Source organism: Gavialis gangeticus, unplaced genomic scaffold (genome assembly GCF_001723915.1).
Source record: "Gavialis gangeticus isolate Ggan-Ray unplaced genomic scaffold, GavGan_comp1, whole genome shotgun sequence".
In the NCBI taxonomy this organism is placed as follows: domain Eukaryota; kingdom Metazoa; phylum Chordata; order Crocodylia; family Gavialidae; genus Gavialis; species Gavialis gangeticus.
The window spans coordinates 118,479,647-118,498,746 of record NW_017729031.1 but is presented as its reverse complement, the minus strand read 5'-3'; the positions used below and the strand labels follow the sequence as shown (position 1 = coordinate 118,498,746).

At 48.8% G+C, this 19,100-nt stretch overlaps 1 protein-coding gene across 2 annotated transcripts in view; it reads left to right on the top strand.

Annotated features, from left to right (window-relative positions):
- The window catches only part of NFE2L1 (nuclear factor, erythroid 2 like 1), a 35,657-nt gene extending 20,110 nt beyond the window's left edge, over positions 1–15,547 (top strand). For both annotated transcript variants that reach the window (XM_019523689.1, XM_019523688.1), the window contains exons 2-7: positions 1,808–2,019; positions 2,389–2,900; positions 10,072–10,287; positions 11,094–11,183; positions 11,537–11,698; positions 12,256–15,547. In XM_019523689.1, coding sequence (XP_019379234.1) covers positions 2,391–2,900; positions 10,072–10,287; positions 11,094–11,183; positions 11,537–11,698; positions 12,256–13,569 — 2,292 coding nt within the window. In that variant the 5' untranslated portion in view covers positions 1,808–2,019; positions 2,389–2,390 and the 3' untranslated portion in view covers positions 13,570–15,547. The remainder of the gene's footprint in view (positions 1–1,807; positions 2,020–2,388; positions 2,901–10,071; positions 10,288–11,093; positions 11,184–11,536; positions 11,699–12,255) is intronic.
- The last annotated feature ends 3,553 nt before the right edge of the window (positions 15,548–19,100 follow it).

Here is a 19,100-nt window from a genome sequence, read left to right as displayed (position 1 = left end):
CGGGGGGCGAGGGGCATGGGGCGGGGCTGAGGGGCCCGGAGCAGCAGCAGCACGTGGCCTTGATGGCAGGTGCTGCTGGTCATGTCAGGGCTAGGCCGGGGCAGGGGGGCAGCCCCATGCCGCCTCCCTGGCGCGGGGGGGTTGGCACTGGGGTGCGGCCCTGGCGGGGAGGGAGGTCTGCCTTGTGTCAGGGTTGGCGGCACTGTGAGGTAAAGGGTGGAGGAGGGTGGTTTGGGTAGGGATGATCCTACTGGAGGGCGGGGGGTGGCTAGATGGCCTCCCCAGGTCCCTTCTGGACCTGCTTCTCTGTGATTCTACAATTCGGGGCTACGGCGGCATCTCTGTGGGGAAGCTGCCGTGGGACAAAATTGCCAGTGGAGGGAATGATGTGGGAGCTCTCAAAAAAAAGGCTGGTGACCCACGTGCTGGGATTGAAGGGGCAAAAGCAGCTGGATTGTTACGTGGGGATGGGGGGGGCACACTCATGGGCCTTTTGATGTGGGGGTGGGGCACAGCCCTCCCACTGGGATCTCTTGAGCCTGTATGGACAATGTTTCATAGACGTGGGGCCTTGGCTGTCCTGGTTCCCCTGCTTTACCTGTGGCAGGTTAGGTCTGTGTTGTCAGGGTTGATGGTTGTTTTATGTAGAGTTTAGATTATGGTTTGGATAGGGAGGATCCTGGCTTGGGCAGGGGGTGGGAGGAGATGACCTCTGGAGGTCCCTTCCAGCCCTGCTTCTCTGTGATCCTAAGAACTCCTCAAACTCCCCCTGCAAGTGCCAAGGGAAAGGGGCCAGGGATGGGATCCCCCTTATTAATCAGCAATGAGCACTAGGAACGGAGAGAGTTGCTTAACCAGACACTTGGGGCTGTAATTGCGTGTCATGGGACTTGAAATTGTTTTTGTCTCCCCTCAAGGGGGTCTTGTGCCTGCAGAGGATGGACCTGGGAGATGTGATTACAGGTTAATTTAAACCAAAGTTACTTGCTCCCAACTCCTGCTTCTGCTCACTTCTGCTCAGGTTGGGCACCCAAGGGCTGGAATCTGTCACAGCAAACCTCCAGCCTTTTTTGTGGGTGACTTCACATCAGGCACCATTTGGGACCTATTTAAAAAAAAAAATAACAATAGGGGCTCTTGGTGGGAGAGGACTAGGAGTGGGCTCTGAAGGGGAAGTTTAAATGGTGTTTTGCTAGAAATCGAGACCTGCATCCTTCTATGTGGGGCACTGGACGTGTGGGTGACTTGATGGAGAAGGTCACTTTGTGGCAGGAAGGCATTATCAGTATGCCTTTAAAAAAACAAAAAGGAAAAAAAAAAGCCCCTGCTCTACATGGATCAGGGAAGTAGAAGAGAAAGGACTGCATAGGAAAGAGGCAGCCCTGTTGTGCTGCGATGTTGTTTTCATTGGCTGTGCAGCAGTCACGAATGCTGATTTTAATTTTTCCCATGGAAAGCCCCTGATGGTTGTTTATAGTATCACTGAAAACTGGGCTAGGGAGTGAAAGGGGGTTGGAGCAGGAATCCTGCCCCAGAGAGAGGGGAAGTTGACGTATTAGACTAAGAATAGAGCAGGGAGGGGGGTTCCACAGTTTTGACACAGAAGGTAACAACCTTTGTTCAGTATGTGCTTCTGTGGATGTTATATTAGGAAACCAGCCTTTCGAGTGAAATGAGTTTTGTTTTGTGTTTGGTTCCGATAGAGCAGTAAAGCTGTTGTTTCCCAGTATAGTAGCTACATATCTGACGTGTGGGGTGGTGTCTCTCATCAGCTTGTTATCATATTTGTTCTCTGGTTATATTTCAGCTTCTGACGAAACCACAGCCAGTTACGGAGGAGTCTTTGAATCTGTTCGGTAGTTGGAACTTTGACTCTTTGCAAGCTCCTTCAGGAAACGTCTCACGCCAGGAGGAGGGAGAGAGGAGAGGCAGCTGTCCCGGAGAACACGTCCCATTCAGGAGCTGCTGCTGGGCATCAGCAAGGCGAAAGGAAGTTGCTGTATGTGGACTTTTCAGACAGTAAGTCACGTGGGTTTATATGTAGCTGCATTGACTGTGTGTTATAAAACAGTTGAAGTTCTGAAGAGGAGGAAAGAGCACTGGAAGGGTGGAGGTTGTTTCCAGGGTATATTTTATTGCTTGTGGAGATTTAGGTTTTTTAATGGACTCATGAGTAACCTGATGGCCTCTGAATGCTTAGGAATTAAAAAGGAACCCTGGAATGACCTCAGAACCCAGGCTTTTAATTTTCTTTGAACTCTTGTTGAATTGTGATATTTTTAACACTTGCATTGTGTGTGTGCATAAAACTTACTGTGCGGACTCTTGTTTTGACTGGGGGTTTTTAAACCTTCCACCCCTCTTTGTTTTGCTTCCCCCTTCCTTTAGAAATGCTTTCTCTGAAGAAATATTTCACTGAAGGACTCATCCAGTTCACCATTCTACTGAGCTTGATAGGAGTTCGTGTGGACGTGGACACCTACCTGAATTCGCAGCTTCCCCCTCTGAGGGAAATCATTCTGGGTCAGAGCTCTGCTTACACTCAGACCCAGTTCCACAACCTGCGGAACACCTTGGACGGATATGGCATCCATCCAAAAAGCGTAGACCTGGACTATTATTTCACTGCTCGGAGGCTTCTCAATCAAGTGAGGGCCCTGGACAGGTTTGAAGTGCCCACCACTGAAGTAAATGCCTGGCTGGTACATCGAGATCCTGAGGGTTCTGTATCCAGTACCCAGCCCAGCTCGGGCATCGCCCTAGAGAATGGCAGTGGCTTGCAGGACGGGCCCAATCCTGACAATGTTGTAAGGGAGAACGGAGCTGAGCAGGGATTTGGTGAAGAATTGGAAGACTTAGGAGCGGTGGCACCTCCAGTGAATGGAGACCTGACCAAAGAGGTAGGCAGCTCCCTTTTTATGTGAGATGTGTGCTAGAAAAGAAGGGGAAATGTTTCCTGGAGGACCTCAAGGAAAGGAGTAGCTTAGAGCCTGATTTCCAGAGGGGCTGAGCATTCAGTGGTTCCTGTGAGAGCAGGACCCGTGTGTACTGGGTGCTTCTGAAAGCCAGGCCCTGACTGGTGAATCCCAGGGCACTGAACTTAAGCTGGACTTGGCAGGATCTAGATTCTTTCAATTTTGATCTATGGGATCTTGGTCTGAAATTGGGGAAGGCGGTCAAGAAATCAGTCTGTCGACTGTAACTTTGTATTTGTGGGCGAGATCCAATACTTCCCCCTGTTTACTCTGTTGTGTTGGGTAACAGTTACATCCCATGTGTCAAGTTGCGGGTGGAACACTCCGCTCTGGATTTTATCCAAATCCTGTTTATTGCTTGGTTTTCCTCATAAAGGAATGGGGAGGGTGGTGAATTAGAAACTGGCTGCTTTTTTTCCCAAAGAAGTGTGTTCTCCTGGTTGCTATGACACAGTCATGTTTTGGCCCCCAGCAGCTGCTGTGCTTTCTTTCCATTAGGTTTCTTTGTCAAGGCATGTTCCGCCTTTCCTTCCCTTTGGCCATATTGCACTGCTGTTAGTGACCATGTGCCATGGTTTAATGTTTGCATGGTAACTACAGTCTCTCCTGAATGGCATGGCTTGGAGCTCAGACAAGATGTTATGTCTAGAGGAGGGTGGAGTGGGCACAGAGAGTTTCATGCTTTGCTGTCCTGATCCCTAATCTGCTTCAGGACATCTCTTTGAAATTTTGCAGGCAGGTGATGAAATTGCCTGGGGTCTCCATCCTGCTCTTTCCATATGCTATTTTCTGTTCAGAAATGTATCCAAAGTGGTGTGCAAGGGCTCATCTAGGAGGTAAAAGGTGAACCTGGCTTCAGATCTGACATTTACTGAATGGCGTGATATTGCTACAGGAAGCCTGGGTGGGGCCGAGCCTGCCTGAAAAGGAGACCTTTTCCTGCCTACTGATTTGACTGAGAGAAGAACAGAGGATGATGCAAAGGTTGAGCCTAACACTGATAGTTTAGCTTGGGGTTTAGAGCAGGAAACTGAAAGTAAGCACTACACTTTCTGTTTTCAAGGCTCACTTTGTGTGACCTTGGAGTAGTCATTACCATCTGGAGTAGTACCTTCCATCTGAGAACTCAGAACCTTTCCCACAAATACTAAATTTAGCTTCTTCCCTGCTTGGAGAGAGAAGTATTTATTTATCCCTCTCTTGCAAATGGGGAAATGGGGGTGAAGGCTGAAATGGCTTGTCCAAGGTCACACAACGTGAAAACAGCAAAATGCGTTTCCAGACTCCCATTGTAAGCTTTAACCACCAGGCCCTCTGTCTTCTGTGTTTTGGGCTCTAGGATAGGGATGCTGTGCCTGGAAATATTTTGGGAAGTGCTATATAAATGTAAGGGTGGAGGTCAGTATCTCTGGATTCATTTGTAGAAGGGCCAGTGTATGGATTGTTAGAAGAATCCCATTGCTGATCTCTGTGGTCTGTAGGTTGATAACATTACTGGTTTCCTGAAGCCTCCTTAGCTGTATTTTAAAATGCCATTCCAACTGTCGGTTTTCTATATGCAGGATGCAGTGAGCAGGATGCAGTGAACAGACTGCAGTGCTGGCCAGCACAAATTGAATTGCTGCAAGTGAAATTTCTGGATAATCCACATACCAACCCTACAGAAAGTGTCCATATTTGTACACCGTTTCGTTCCAATTGCTCCTCTTTTGTTGTGGATTCTAACCCCTTCCTTGTGTAATCTGTTTATACAAGCATGTGCTTTCCTTTCACCCGTGACAATCTGTGTTTGTACCGTTGTCCTGGCTTAGACCTGGTAGAGAGTTGGGTTTTTTTGTGGGTTTTTTTTTTTGTTTTTGTTTTTTTTAACTGAACCACAAGATGTACTGTGACCTCCTTTGGGACATAGTGCCTTCTCTGGATTTCTCTGGTGGTCAGGACTGCTGGCATTCAGTACTAGGAAATCGTGCCTTTTAGCCCCGCCTCTCCCAAGTACACACACTTCACAGCGTTGTGTGTTCCCCAAGGGGCGGGCAAGACCATACTTGCTGCTGTACATGCCATACATGAAGCTACCAAGCATGGAGTCTTATTTCAGAGTATTATCAAAGTGATCATTGTTTTGTCTGGAACCCCAAACCCTATTCATTTGTGTGGTTGGTAGCAACTTAAAAGCTTTGCAGTTAGGTGTGTGTGTGCTGTGCTGTGCAGTTCCTGGCAGATGCTGGAATTGGTGTTCACCTGAGATGTGTGGATTGAGTCTCCTCCTGATACCCTTGAGGAAGCAAACAGGAGGATGGGAGCAGGCAGAGAACGGTAGGGTTAGGGGAAACCAGTTTTCCATTTCTCCAGGCACTTAAAATTTGAGACACTGCTCAGATCACATAGTCCACATTAGATCTGGCTCTGAGAATAAGCATATAGTATCTTGGGGCTGGAGTGTCCCCCCTTGGTGTGGTGCAGGACTCTAGTGGCGTATCTTGTTCTGTCATCTTAGAGGTGGTGCGGTATCTTGGAAGGGGGGCGCTGTTTGCAGTTGCATATCGCATGCACTTACAGCATCTTAAGGGGTTTGGTCCCAAGTCTCTCTTCTCTGGGTTTTTTCCCCTTTGACTTGGGGAAGAGAGGAATTGTCCAGCTGGGTGATCTTTGAAAAAGACTGGTCCTGTGGATTACCATGGCCCTGTAACATTTCCACAACAAGAGGATAAAAATACCCAAAAGCCAAACATGTGATGAGCTGTCAGTGTTTGGTATTATCCCAGTATCACAAAGCCGCCGTCCAGCCAGTCCTCTGGTAACAGAGTATTAGCACAGGGATAAGATCTCCTTACACTTGGCTGTGTCTGCACACAGCAGTCTTGTTTACAGTCAGTTCCTAGGGACACCTACCAGATAGAGTGACCAGCCCAGGACATACTGTTTCTGTTAACCTTGGATGTGAGGGGTAACAGGAGATTTGTTACTCTTGGGCTGAGGGAGTTTAGTTAGGGTGCCTTTGTTAATCACCTAGAATAATCTGTAGGGTTCAATAGAGATCACGCCGTATCTTCCCAGCCCTGCTTGGACCCAAAGTGGTTCAAGCATTCAACCAGGATAGCCCAAGGTCATACAGGTCGTCTTTTTGACTGCTGGAATCGCATCTAATGCTAACAGTGTTTTTCTTTAAAAAGATTTCCCCCTTTGAAGAAGGTAAATTACTTCTGTGATTGACTCTCAGTAAAAGGGGTCAGAGACCTCCACCCACTCTGTGACAGTGCTCTGAGAGCCACATATGAAGCAGTGCAATTGCTGGGTGTTATTTTTTGGTAGAGTGCAGAGAGGTTCAATGCTTTGTCCAGCATCACGCAGCAAGTTGGGAGTGGAGCTGAGAGGCTTCTTACCTCTCAGTCTTGACCTCTAAGGACTGTAAGTTGCATCCCCTTTTAAGTATTGGTTCTAAGAGGGAAGAAAAGCTTCATGGGTGGCATCTGGAGCTTGAGGGGGGCACTGGGGTTTTCTGATGCTACTTCCCAATTCCAGTGGCTTGGGCTAGAGAAGGACCAGGAGTTCAAGATGAGGATTTTGGATGCGCAGGAGTTCTTGACCAAGGCCCCCAGGGAACTTGAGCACATTCGCAAAGGTAAAGCTGGAAGGGCTGTGTGGCTGGTGATGAAGACGTTTCAGAAACAGAAGGGATCCAGGCATTGGTGACTGAAATGATTAGAGGCTTCTAGAACTTGAGAAGATGGGAGCTTCAGAGAGGAAACAGATGAGGAGGGCATGATGGAGACCATATATGGGGTATTCCTAGTTACCCTGTCCCATAATATGGGAACCAAGGGATTTCCAGCAAAAATGGAAAGGCAGTTAATGTAACACTGACAGGAGGGAGGCAGGACCTTGTGGAACTTGGAAAAGCTCAAAAGCCTTTCAAAAAAGAATTCAATCTTTATACAGCATACGAGATCATCTGCAGTCATTAGGCCAAAAGATATAAAGGATAAACGCTTAAATGCCGAAGACTCGGAAGAAACTTCTGTTGTGGACATGTTATTTCATAACTGAACAGCGTGAGGCCTGCGTGCTGCCCTTGAGGAATCTAGTGCTGGGCCACAAGCTGTGGCTCCCACCAGCCTGGAGTCCTTGCTCCATGCTTGGTGGCCAAGCCCTTGCCCTCTCATCTGGGATGCAAATGCAATGTGAAAATCCTGCCCAGCCTCCCTGTGACATCACTGCACATGTGCAGACATCACTGACTCCCAGCCTCTGGTCCTGACCTTTTTCTTTTTCTTTTCCTATGGAAGGGGAGGCCAGGGGCCCATTTCCTGGTGGTGCCTGGGAAGACATGGCTGGGGGTCCTTCACCAAAGCTGATCTGGTTCTTTTCTTCCTCCTCTTCTGATAAGGGGGTGGGGAGGAAACTTAGCTTATCAGGAAAGGGGGAGCTGCATTGCTAGTAACTTCCAGAGGGAATGTAAAGACTCCTGGCAAAGGGGCCTATCTACCCGATCTCCGGGCAGTGGGGGCCAGGTTGGGCTGGCTGTGGGGGGTGTCTCCTGCTGCTCCGAGCTGATGCTGTCAGTTGGAGTGGAGAGCAAGGGGTGGGGAGATGTGCCCTGCTGCCAAGCCCACTGCACCAGCCTGGGGAGCTGTGGGTGGGGCACCTTAGCGTGGGAGAGTCTCTTCAAGGAGACAGAGGCCCAGGCAGGGAGCACAAGGAGGGGACGCCTGCTTCTCGCTGCAGCCTTCACAGCGACCTGGGGGGGGGAGGAGATTGGCTCTCGCCGCAGCCTAGGTGACGAGCACAGGGAGGAGACTGGCTCCCTCCGCATCCTCAGCAGTGACCCAGGGCATGGGATTGGCTCTCGCCGCAGCCTAGGTAACAAGCAGAGGGAGGAGACTGGCTCCCTCCGCATCCTCAGCGGTGACCTGGGGGAGGGGATTGGCTCTGGCTGCAGCCTAGGTAACAGGCGGGCGGGGGAGGGGAGGGGATTTAGGCTCGCTGCAGCCTGGGCGTTGAGCATGGGGTGGGGATTCCATCTCGCTGCAGCCTCAGCAATGAGCAGGGGGTGGGGATTCGGGCTAACTCCTGCCTAAGCAACAAGCAGGGCAGAGGATTGGATCGTGGCTGGGAGCAGGAGGAGGGGGTGGGGGGCTGGCTGTAGCACAGCACCTGTGGATCACATGCTGTAGGGGGCTTCCAAACAAGCCGGGGTCCAGCCTGCCAAAAAAAGCTCAGTTACTGAAACTGGAGATGTCTGTGCGGCATCCTGCCCGGGTCACACAGCTCTGCCTACCTGGAATTCGCTCCACATAGACCATGATCTGCATGGACAGCTCCATGAGCAGCAGCTGGGGACATGAAAAAGGTATCACTTACCTTAACCCTTTTACTGCCCCAGCGTAGTGTGCTGCTCCAGGCTAGGCAGAGATGCTGAAGGCACTGATGCCCTGGGGTGCGGAGACTGGGGAACTCTATGGTCAAAGCTGTTATACAGCCAAGGTGCTGGATATTGGGGGTATTCAGGGGTCCTTGTTGAGGCTGGCATTGCAGTCACCTGATGTTTCGGCCTTGGGGGAGGCTAGTTTTTGGGGAGTGTTTTTTGGACTGAGGGGGATGGGATCAGGGGAGAGTTTAGAGGCTGTGAGCTCTGAGCCTAAATATCAGGGGTACTGTGTGTGGTGCCATTGTAACCTGGTGCTTGGGGAGCTTGGGTTGAGTTCTGTAGAGCCAGGGGCTGCTTTGGGTTATTCTGTTCCATTTCTATAAACTGCAAATGAAAATGCTCCCAGATTACTGCTGTCTCAAGGAAGTGGGAGAAAATCCTTGTCTGGGAGGCAGAGATGGCCCAGCCCTCAGTTCTGGGAGGGGTAGTAAAGACTGTCTGATAGCAGCCTGCAGTCTGCAGTTAATTTTCCAATAGGACCAAAGCCCATCTGTGCAGGGATGTGGGATGCTGGGTGGGAACTACTCAGTACTGCCCAGACCCAGGTGGTAATTGCAGGGTAAGGCTTTGGGTCATAGCATCATTAAGAGACCTGAGAGGACTGAGCCAGCCCCAGCTGCCATTGAGGGGGTGTGGGCTGTACCCTGGGTTCGGCAGCAGTAGGTGGGGTTTTGTGGTCCCAAGGTTGCTCAGACAGTATGGTGATGCTAAGGGGCAGATCCTGATGATGCTGTGAAGTAGAAGTGGGGAACGGGCATGTCCAGTTACAGTCCAGGGTCATGAATTCCTTGCTTGGGGGCTCCGGGACTGTAGAGAACAGGAGGGGGGGATGTGGACCAGGGCCACAGCAGGGTGCTCAGGGTGAAGCCCGAAGGGGTTTGGCAGGGCAGGAGCCTGTCTCAGCTGTAGCCGTAGGGCTGGGCATGGCTGGCGTCTCTGTTGTCTGTAGCGTGTGGAGAGCAGGCGGCAGCAAGGATCTCAAGTTGCATCAGGTGGCTGGAAATGCAGGGTTTTTCCTCTCCAGTGCACTCCACCCCTTTATGCAAATGTCGAGAATGGCACCACAGGCTGATGCAAGCTCGTCCATGGAGCAGCCATCCTGCATGACAATTGGCCCTTGCCAGCCAGCCAGCATCGTGCAGCCCAGCCGAGTTAAAGCTGCAGACTCCTTTTTTCCTGGGATGGGAGGAGGCACCTGCATATATGGAGAGCAGGAAGGAGACAGAAAGTCTCTCTTTCTCTGGAGTTTTCTGCTTTTTCTTTAGCCTATCCCCTTTGCAGAGCCACTGTTAGAGACCCTGCAGGGCAAATAGCTCTTGGCTCTTGTGTGCTGCAGGACCTGGGTTCTGTGCAAGGCAGGATTGAAAGGAATGGTGTCTGGGGTCCCCAGCAGCAGTCTGTGAAAGAAGCCATTGTGCGGGGGAGGGATTGTGTCTAGCCCTGATTGAAAGATCTGGCTGGTAGGAAACTGGATGATATGCCACAAGAGGGTGTCACAGTGGGTGTGCTGGCATGGAGGAGTGCCACATAATACGATGCCAGCAGGTACCAGCCTAAATTGGCAGTGCTGCCCCTCAGAGACAAGGGGTCTCCCCCAGGGGAGAGGAGGGTCTTTCCTGTGGTTGGGGAGCTGGCCAAGTGCTGAATGAAATTCTGCCTGTCTTTCAGGACATCGATTTGATTGACATCCTGTGGAGACAGGATATTGATCTTGGCGCTGGGCGAGAGATTTTTGACTACAGCCACCGTCAGAAGGAGAGCGAAGTGGACAAAGAGCTGAGTGATGGGAGGGAGCGTGGGGACAGCTGGAGGAGCGGAGGGAATGAGATCTTGGATAGAAACGTACTAGTTGATGGAGAAACAGGGGAGAGTTTCCCTGCACAGGTAAGAGCCCCTTAAGTAGGCCTTGGTGGTCACACTCTTGTTCCTTCCCAGTGTGATGCAGTGTCTTGGGTCTTGTGCACCCGCTGCAGAGCAGAGGGAGAGGGAGCCTGCAGCCAGCTTCTTACTAGGAGTGGCACTGAGTGCTGACTTTTGAGGCTCTTCCTTTCCTGTCTGCTATTGAGCTAGGAACAAGACATGGTACTTGTCATCCCTGTGGAAGGCAGGGTGTGATGCTGGAGAGCACGTCTGTTCTCCTAGGCTAGACATAGCTGCAAAACGGGTGAACTGGGAGGAATAACTAAGCAGCCTTGAGCAAATCATTGGGATGCCACAATAAACAGTACTGGACAATAGGCAGAAGGGCTAGTACCATGAAACGAGGCAAGGCCAGAGCCTGTAAGTGCTGACCAAAGCTTTATTCCAGTGAGCACTCTGGAACAGGTGCTACTGGCTCCTGTTCTGCTTTAAGGAAGTGCTTGTGAGAGGGGGCAGAGCCTTGAGGACATCTCTCCACCTGTAGTATGCATGGCTGAAATGGACCCAGGCAGGAGTGCCTTTTGCCCCTGGACTGCCCCAGGGTTGTGTTACCTAGCTCCAGAGTCATTGGGATCTCTGACATGTGGATTGATGGTGACAATTCTGTGAAAGCGGATGGGGCTTCTGGCTTGTTGGACACATGAAGGTTCTGAAGAATATGCTATGTGCTCAGGTCTGTGCTGCCCCTGGTTAAAACCTTCTGTCTTGTATCTGGGTACTTTCCAAATGCATTGGGCTGTGCTGAAGTAAACTGACTCCTTGTTGCCCAGGTGCCTGGTGTGGAGGATCAGACGGCTCTGTCCCTGGAGGAGTGCCTTAGACTTCTGGAGGCTACCTTCCCCTTTGGGGAGAACTCTGAGGTGAGTCTGCATGGGGATGGGAACAAATTCCTGCTCTTCGCTGGTAGGTGAGACAGATGGAGCTCTGCGGTGTGGTGGCTGTTTCCCCAACTCAGACATACCTTAGTTCACTAAACAGGCAGTAAATAGGGTTAATCCATCTGTGGAGGCTCCACTGCTCCTGTGAAGCAACCAGGGGGAACAGTGGTTACAACTGAAAGCTTCTGACTTCTTCATCTTAGTTTGCAGTGAATTGGGTGTGGGGGGTCATGAACAGAAGGGAAGCAGTTCCCTGCCTGGGACCTAAAAAGCATTTGTGGGGAGTTGTTAACTTAACGCTTTTCCACAGTGGACTAATGCTGCTTCGTATTCAGTTTCCACCTGCAGATGCCTCCAGCCTAAACGAAGCTGTGCCTAGTGAGAGTGTGTCTTCAGTTATCCAGAACGGCCTCCTGTCTCCTCTTCTGACGGAGACAGAGTCCCCGTTCGACCTGGAGCAGCAGTGGCAGGACCTCATGTCTATAATGGAAATACAGGTTGGTTCTTGTTCATGCCAGTCACTCTACAATGGTTACTTGTAATGATGACTCCCTTCTCTACCTCCAGAGGGTACCCAGTGCAAGGCTGAGGTGTTTACACGTGTGGGTATTCTGCTTTCATGTGTGCGCACACAGCCAGACTGCCACACTGACATGTCTCAAGATGCTGAATTCTGAATGTTTATGTAGGGGCATTTGCCCTTGTAGCTCAAGGTGTTGCTCTTTGTCTGAATGCTGGAGCAGGTTTGCCAGCCTTGCAGTGGCTGTTCTACACAGTTGTGCTCTAGGGTTCAGTTGCTATTAGGGGCTTGGTATCTACTGCCCCTTTTTCTTCTCAGTACACAAAATAAAGGTGTGCCTGGGTACAGGCTTTCTGTCTTTTGTGTTCTACATACTGTACCAGTGCTGCTGGAACTAGCTTGTTCCATGATCTCTGCAGGTTATCTTTTCTCTCTGTGGCCTTTGGTGGTGTTGGCTGCAGTGTCAGAGATAGGAGAGAAAAGATGATGCCAGCGGGTGGCTCATTTGCTAAACTGCTGCTCATCTCTTTTTAGGCTATGGAAGTGAACAACACAACTGCTGAAACCCTGTACAACGGCACCAGTGGAGACCTGCTGACTGCTAACTACAGTCTTGCTCCAAACACTCCCATCAATCAGAATGTCAGCCTGCATCAGGCATCTCTGGGTAGCTGCACACAGGACTTCTCTTCCCTCTTCAACTCAGAGATTGAGAGCCCCTCCATGGCTGGCAACTCAGCTCTGCTCCAGCTGGCTCCAGACAACTCTACTGGCCTCAACACTAGCTTTGGATCTACCAACTTGAGTGGGATCTTTTTTCCTTCACAGCTAAATAGCACAGTCAATGAAACAAGTGGTCCTGAGCTGCCGGATCCATTAGGGGGTCTTCTAGATGAAGCCATGCTTGATGAGATCAGCTTGATGGACTTGGCTATTGAGGAAGGTTTCAACCCAGTGCAAGCCTCTCAGCTGGAAGAAGAGTTTGATTCTGACTCGGGGCTTTCTCTGGATTCCAGCCATAGTCCTGCTTCGCTTAGTAGTTCAGAAGCCTCCTCCTCCTCCTCTTCTTCCTCCTCCTCTTTTTCTGAGGAAGGAGCTGTAGGCTACAGCTCAGACTCTGAAAATGTAGACTTTGAAGAAACAGAAGGGGCAGTTGGATACCAGCCAGAGTACAGCAAGTTCTGCCGCATGAGTTATCAGGACCCATCACAGCTACACTACTTGCCTTATCTGGAGCATGTTGGCCACAACCACACCTATAACATGGCACCTGGAGCTCTGGACCCTGATGAGCCCAAACTGCCCAACACAGGGAAGAAAAGCAGTAAGGAGAAGCCATCAGAGTTCCTGGATAAGCAGATGAGCCGGGACGAGCATCGAGCTCGAGCCATGAAGATCCCTTTCACCAATGATAAGATCATAAACCTACCTGTGGAAGAGTTCAACGAACTTCTCTCCAAGTACCAGCTCAGTGAGGCACAGTTGAGCCTGATTCGGGACATCAGGAGGAGGGGTAAGAACAAGATGGCTGCACAGAACTGCCGCAAGAGGAAACTGGACACCATCCTGAACCTGGAACGGGATGTGGAGGACTTGCAGAGGGACAAGTCTAAATTGCTCAGGGAGAAGGTAGAATTTCTCAAGTCCATCCGCCAGATGAAACAAAAGGTGCAGAACCTCTACCAGGAAGTGTTTGGGCGCCTGCGTGATGAAAATGGCCAACCCTATTCTCCAAACCAGTATGCTCTACAGTATGCCAGTGATGGCAGTGTTATCTTGATACCTCGCACCTTGGCTGACCAGCAGGCCAGGAGGCAGGAAAGGAAACAGAAAGACAGGAGGAAGTGAGGCAAAGGGGAGGAGTGGGGAACTCACTAAAGTTAGAAACTGGAGAAGGGCTGAGCCTGGAAGTACTTAGAGGAACTTTCATGCCTTCTTATCCAATATATCTTCTCAAACATGACTGCTGCTGGCCAGTGTACAGGAAGAGACTGCTGCACGTGGAGGGTGCAGGACCTGCACATTGTGCTTCTGATGGCTCCTCTTGGGGAGTGACTGGGGAGGAATGAATGGTGCACTGGGCAAGCCCAGCGCCCTCTACAACCTGGAATCCTTTGAGCACAGGCAACAAGTTGGCATCACTGGTGGTGAGAATCAGCGGAGGATGGAGCAACTGGTGTTAGGGACTGGCTTTAAGTAAGACGGGATCTGAGTAAATGAACTTTAAAAAACAAAAAGTTATAGGAGAGACATTTTTTTCCGAACTTCCAAAGTTCTGTGATTTCAGGTAGTTGGGTTTTTTCCCCCCTTGAACCAGTTTTGACATCAGTGTGTGAGATTAAATCTGACTTAATTCCAGATTAACCAACTTCCCTTCCTAGATCAGACCAGTGCACACACGGAAACACAAAAAGATGTGACTCTTATTAACCCTTTCCAGTCAAAAGTCTTAATGGAGGGCGTGGGGTGGAGTTTAATGGGAGACCTATTAGGGTCTCTCGAGGAGCTTCTAAGCATTGGCTATCTTATGGCTTTTAGGACTTCAAGAATAAGTGGAACTGGAAAGGGTTAACCAATGCAATAATGCATCCCCCCCCACCAAACTCACAAAGCATGTCACTGCCGACGAGCCAGCACCGTGCTGGGATGCCGAGATGCATTAGATGAGATGGCACGCAGTAGCCTGCATGCAAATGCTGTCTTCTCCTGCTGACTGGCTGAGGAACTGCTTTGGGTTAAAAGGGGAGGGGGTGGGTTGTGGTCTAAAGCTCCCCTGCAGCCAATTCCTGGCTTATTCAGGCAAGAGCTTTGGGGAACTGGCTGCTGGGTAGCCTGAGATGTGCGTGGGGGTGGTGTGTGGCAATTCTGGTCAGTATACAGCACAACTGGGGGAGCAGCTGGTTCCTACCCCATGACGTGGGCTTGTCACTTATAGAGCTAGACATGTTAGGATTCCTGTTTAACTGCACTTTGAGTGTTTGGGCTTCAACCCCATTTTCCCTTTAGGGTCTAGAGTGTGTTGAGTAAAGGGAGAAGCCCCAATGTTCAAAGCTGCTCAATGTTCTCTTTGCCATACAGACTCAGTGTAACTGTGTGATCATATTATAGGATTCTCTTCTGTCCCTAGGTGTTGGTCTGACTTCCTTTGTTTTAAGGAGGGGGGTGGGGGTAGTGCCTTGATCACTGTTGGTCTTGGTCTCTGAGACCAAGACAATCCTAGAAGCTGTATTTACAATATAGCACAGCTGGGAGCGTACTGACTTAACCAGCAACTGAAAAGCTTAACACGGCTTTCCTAGCCAGTCCTGTGCATGTAATAGTGGGTGGGATGAGGGCATAGCACTGAACAGAACAATGCATCCTATGGAGGACCTGGCAGTGGCGATTTCAGGGGAAGAGCCTTGTTGAGCAAAGCTCTGCTGTGCCTGGAGAAATCTAACATGGTAGTAGACACCTGTCAGAAATGCATGTTCCAGGCATCCTAAAAGCAGTTGCATCTCAGAATGCATTATGGCGAGACCTGTAGGGCACTTGGTTATTGTATCTTCTGTGCCATGATCTCACACTGGACAGTACAAGATAGATGAGCTAGGACCAAATAGGTCTCTTCCATCTCTACCTTCTGTGATTCAATGGCTTTGTTTTAATGCATGAGCTGAAGCACAAGAGATGTGGTTGGGTGTGGGGAGGTTGGAATGAAGCCCTGAGTGTATGTTTTAAATTATTTTCCTCTTAGGAATGTTTATTTTAATGATCTGTGACCTGTCAGGGAAAGAAGAGAGATTGTGTGAGCACAGGACAAAAATAAAATGGCTTATTCACTGTACATGCATTTGTTTCATGAAGTCTCTCTTTCTTTTTGTAACTCCAGGGGAGCTAAAATATTTTATACAAGAAGTTGTCTGGGACACTGTTAAGCAAGCCCCCTGCCTGCAGCAGCTGCTTCCAGATTGGGTATGTCCTGGGAGCAAACTTAGTACATTTCTTTAGCAGAAGCCAGGCCTACCCACAGTGATGATTATGTCCTTGGCTTGGTTCTTTTTTCTGAAGTGTGCTGTATGGCTTTTAGTTACAAAAGGCCTTTGAAAGGAGCTCTCTTCAGAGTTAAATTAACAGGTACCTCCAAAGGAGAAACACAGGCCTCTTCAACCTGTGATAATTATTCCTCCTCCATCTTCTGATGCCTCCAGGGTGCTGTGTGAGTGTGATATAGCTTCCTTCCTGACAGGGCTAAAGACTCATCTCTCAGTATCCACAGGTGTGAACACTTGTGGCCAAGCTACTTCTAAAGCAACTTGAATTAATGGGTTAAAAAGTTTAATACATGATGATCAGATCATAAGAGGCTGCAGAAAAGGGGTGTACTGAAGCAGGGGCTACACCAATCCTTATGACAAGCCTACCTTCCCCCATAAACTGTGCTGAGGGCTGTTGGCCCAACCTGCTGATGCAGCCAGTTACTCTGTTCCTATAAAAATGTAGGCCTCCAGCTGGAGAAGTCAGTGAAGTAGGTCTCAGCTGCTGGCTGCAGTAGAGAGTTTGGATTTTATAGTAAAGTTGGTTTCCGGTGGTAACCTCAGAGAAAAGAGGGTGCAGGTGTTTGCAGTGATCAGTGGTCAATATACTTGAACATTTTGGGGGAATCCCAATACATCCAACTGCCTATTCCCCAGTAGCAAACTGGACTTGAGGAAGTGTGCCTGGAACTGGGTGCAGCTGCTTAAGTGAAAGCAACATTGAACCTTACCCTGGCTACAGCAATTCTCCAGAAAGCTCCAAGTCAAGAGCCTGATGCATGGAAGGGGAAGAGTAAAGAAGGTACTTCCAGCTGCATATCAGAAAACAAAGACTTGATGAAACCTTTAACCAGTGGTTCTCAGCCTTTTTAGATTCAAGCCCTTCCCCTTCCTACAGAAAATGCCAGCTCTTAATTTTTGCTCTTTTTTGGATTGCAGTAACACAATAGGAAAGAGTAGAACTTGCAAGGACCACAGCTATGGCTTTCTACTTGCAGTCTCTAGGTTCATCTTGTGAATGACATGATGTAGTACCCCATGGCACTCTTAAAAGATCTGTGGCTTAATCACTGCCTTAAACAAGCAAGTAGTGGATGCAGTCACTACTTCTGCAGGCAAAGCTGCATCCTCATTCAGGGAAAATCTGGATGATACCATCGCAGTCATAAGATGTTTCATCTGATGGTAAATGGCCACTTCAATTTGTCACATTAACATTAGGGCTGTGCAAAACAGGCCCTATTTGATTCAGATTTGGCCCCAATCAGGGACAGTGATTTGATCAGTTGATTCCGACCACTGTCCCTGATTTGATTTAGCTGAATCCTGACAATTTGATGCTAATTTGGTGAATCAGTGATTTGGGTACAGGCACAGCTTTAAAAGCTTTTTCTGCATACCCTGAGGTAGCAGTGCAGCTCATGATGGCTGTGATGCTGGGGCAGATGGAGCATTCCATAGCAGTGTGGAGGGCTCCCCAGCAAACCTGGAAATGAACCAAAAGTACTTGGAATACTGCATCTGCCCCAGCACTGCAGTGTTGAGAGCTCCTAGTACCTAGAGGTATGTAGAAAAAACATTTGAAGCTGTATCTACATCTGAATTGCAGAATCTGTCCAAATTGATTTGGAGAGATTAAAGGGTTTCCTGATTCAATCTGGATTCAGATTTGGCCACCAAATCGAATCAGGGACTGAAGCTTTACACAGTCTTAATTACCATGCAACCAGCTGCTGTTTCTTACGGTGATGCACTGAGTTTTAAAAGGGAGTTGAGAGCTTTGGAAAAATTCTAGTTGCAGCGTCCCAATTAAGTTAACACTCCCTCATATCCCTACCCTTCTTGTAGCTTATTCTTGGTAGTAACTTTTGGCCTAGGGGATGGCTGCCAGGCTGGGTTTGGACTGGTCTCAAGCCTCTTCTTCTTGCACATTTACTCCCTTTCCAGAGAGAGCTAATGATTCATCACCAGAGCAGCAAGGGCCTACTTCAAAAGACTAAAAATGGTCAGTGATAAACAGATTAAGGGGGGGATCAACCCCTCCATCTCCTGCCCAAGCCCTCTTGTGGGCAGAAAGTAGCTTTCCTGGCTCTGCCTCTGATGGAAGGTTCCTGTATCCCCTTCACACACAGCATGTCATTCCAATACAAGAGTTGGACTTTGTGGAAAAAAATCCCTCATCCCCCAGACACACCCCTTCAGAGAAGAACACAGCAGGCAGCCTTGGGGAACAGAGTGCAAGCACTTGAGGGAGGGGTTTGCTGAGGAACAAGGCTATATGGACAGTAAGAGAAAGTGACTCGGCTCACTGCATGTACAAAAGAAAGGTGATGGAGGAACAGGCTCCAACCACTGGCCTCCTGCTCTGCTCTTTTACTCGCTTCATTTGGTAATACTCTCCTCTTCTCCACTCCCAAGACCTCAAGTCACTTTCCTGACATTTAGTTGTGACTTGCAATATCCCTGTAACAAGCACTTTTCCTTATTTCACAACTGAGGAACCAGGTTAAAATCATACAGGGTACACTGGCAGAGCAAAAGGAGGACCCAGGAGTCCTGCATATTAGACATAGGTGCTTTGGAAAGTGGTATCTCACACTACATTGAAAGTCAATGAAACAGCAGCACTTTTGAGTATTTCCACAAGCCCATCCTTCCTGCTTCTATTTATCAAAAAATGGAATAATAAAAGAAGCACTCCATGAAAAAAGAGAAAGATGGAGTGTTACAAGAACTGAACAAACTTAGTAGCTGTATCAAAAAATAGCTTTGGCCAGTGTTTGAATATCCACAACCAGTTTTAAGCTATGTTCTTTAGCACGTTTACTGATGTTTGAAATCTAATTTTTCCATTACCAGCATGTTGGGGAATGTAGGGGGGAGGTCCCCTTATTCCTGACTTCAATACCAGAAATTAAGCACTTTGAAATAATCTCATTTACTTGTTACTAGCTATTTATATTATCTACTTCAATGAGTAACAGAAGAGCATGCCAGTTTCACTCCTGCTTACAGCACATACTGTTTTCTATTTTTCCTACCTTAGCAACATTTCACATGTGGGGTTATGTTGTTGCATTTAATTGCAAGTCCTAAACCCCATCATCCCACTATTTTAAAACCACTGAATGAGTTTCAAAATTCAACTGTTAACCAAAAATCTGAACTGGGGGGAGGAAGGATAGGAGGTGGGGCAAGAAAGGACAGGGAACTCAATCTGACAGATCTACTAAAAGCAGCGGTTTATTCTACCAAAAGAAAAATGTGACATTTTGGGTTGTTTTTTAGGTTTTGTGGGTTTTTTGTTTTGTTTTGTTTTGTTTTGTTTTTTTTTTGGGGGGGGGGGAGAATAGGTGCATTTAC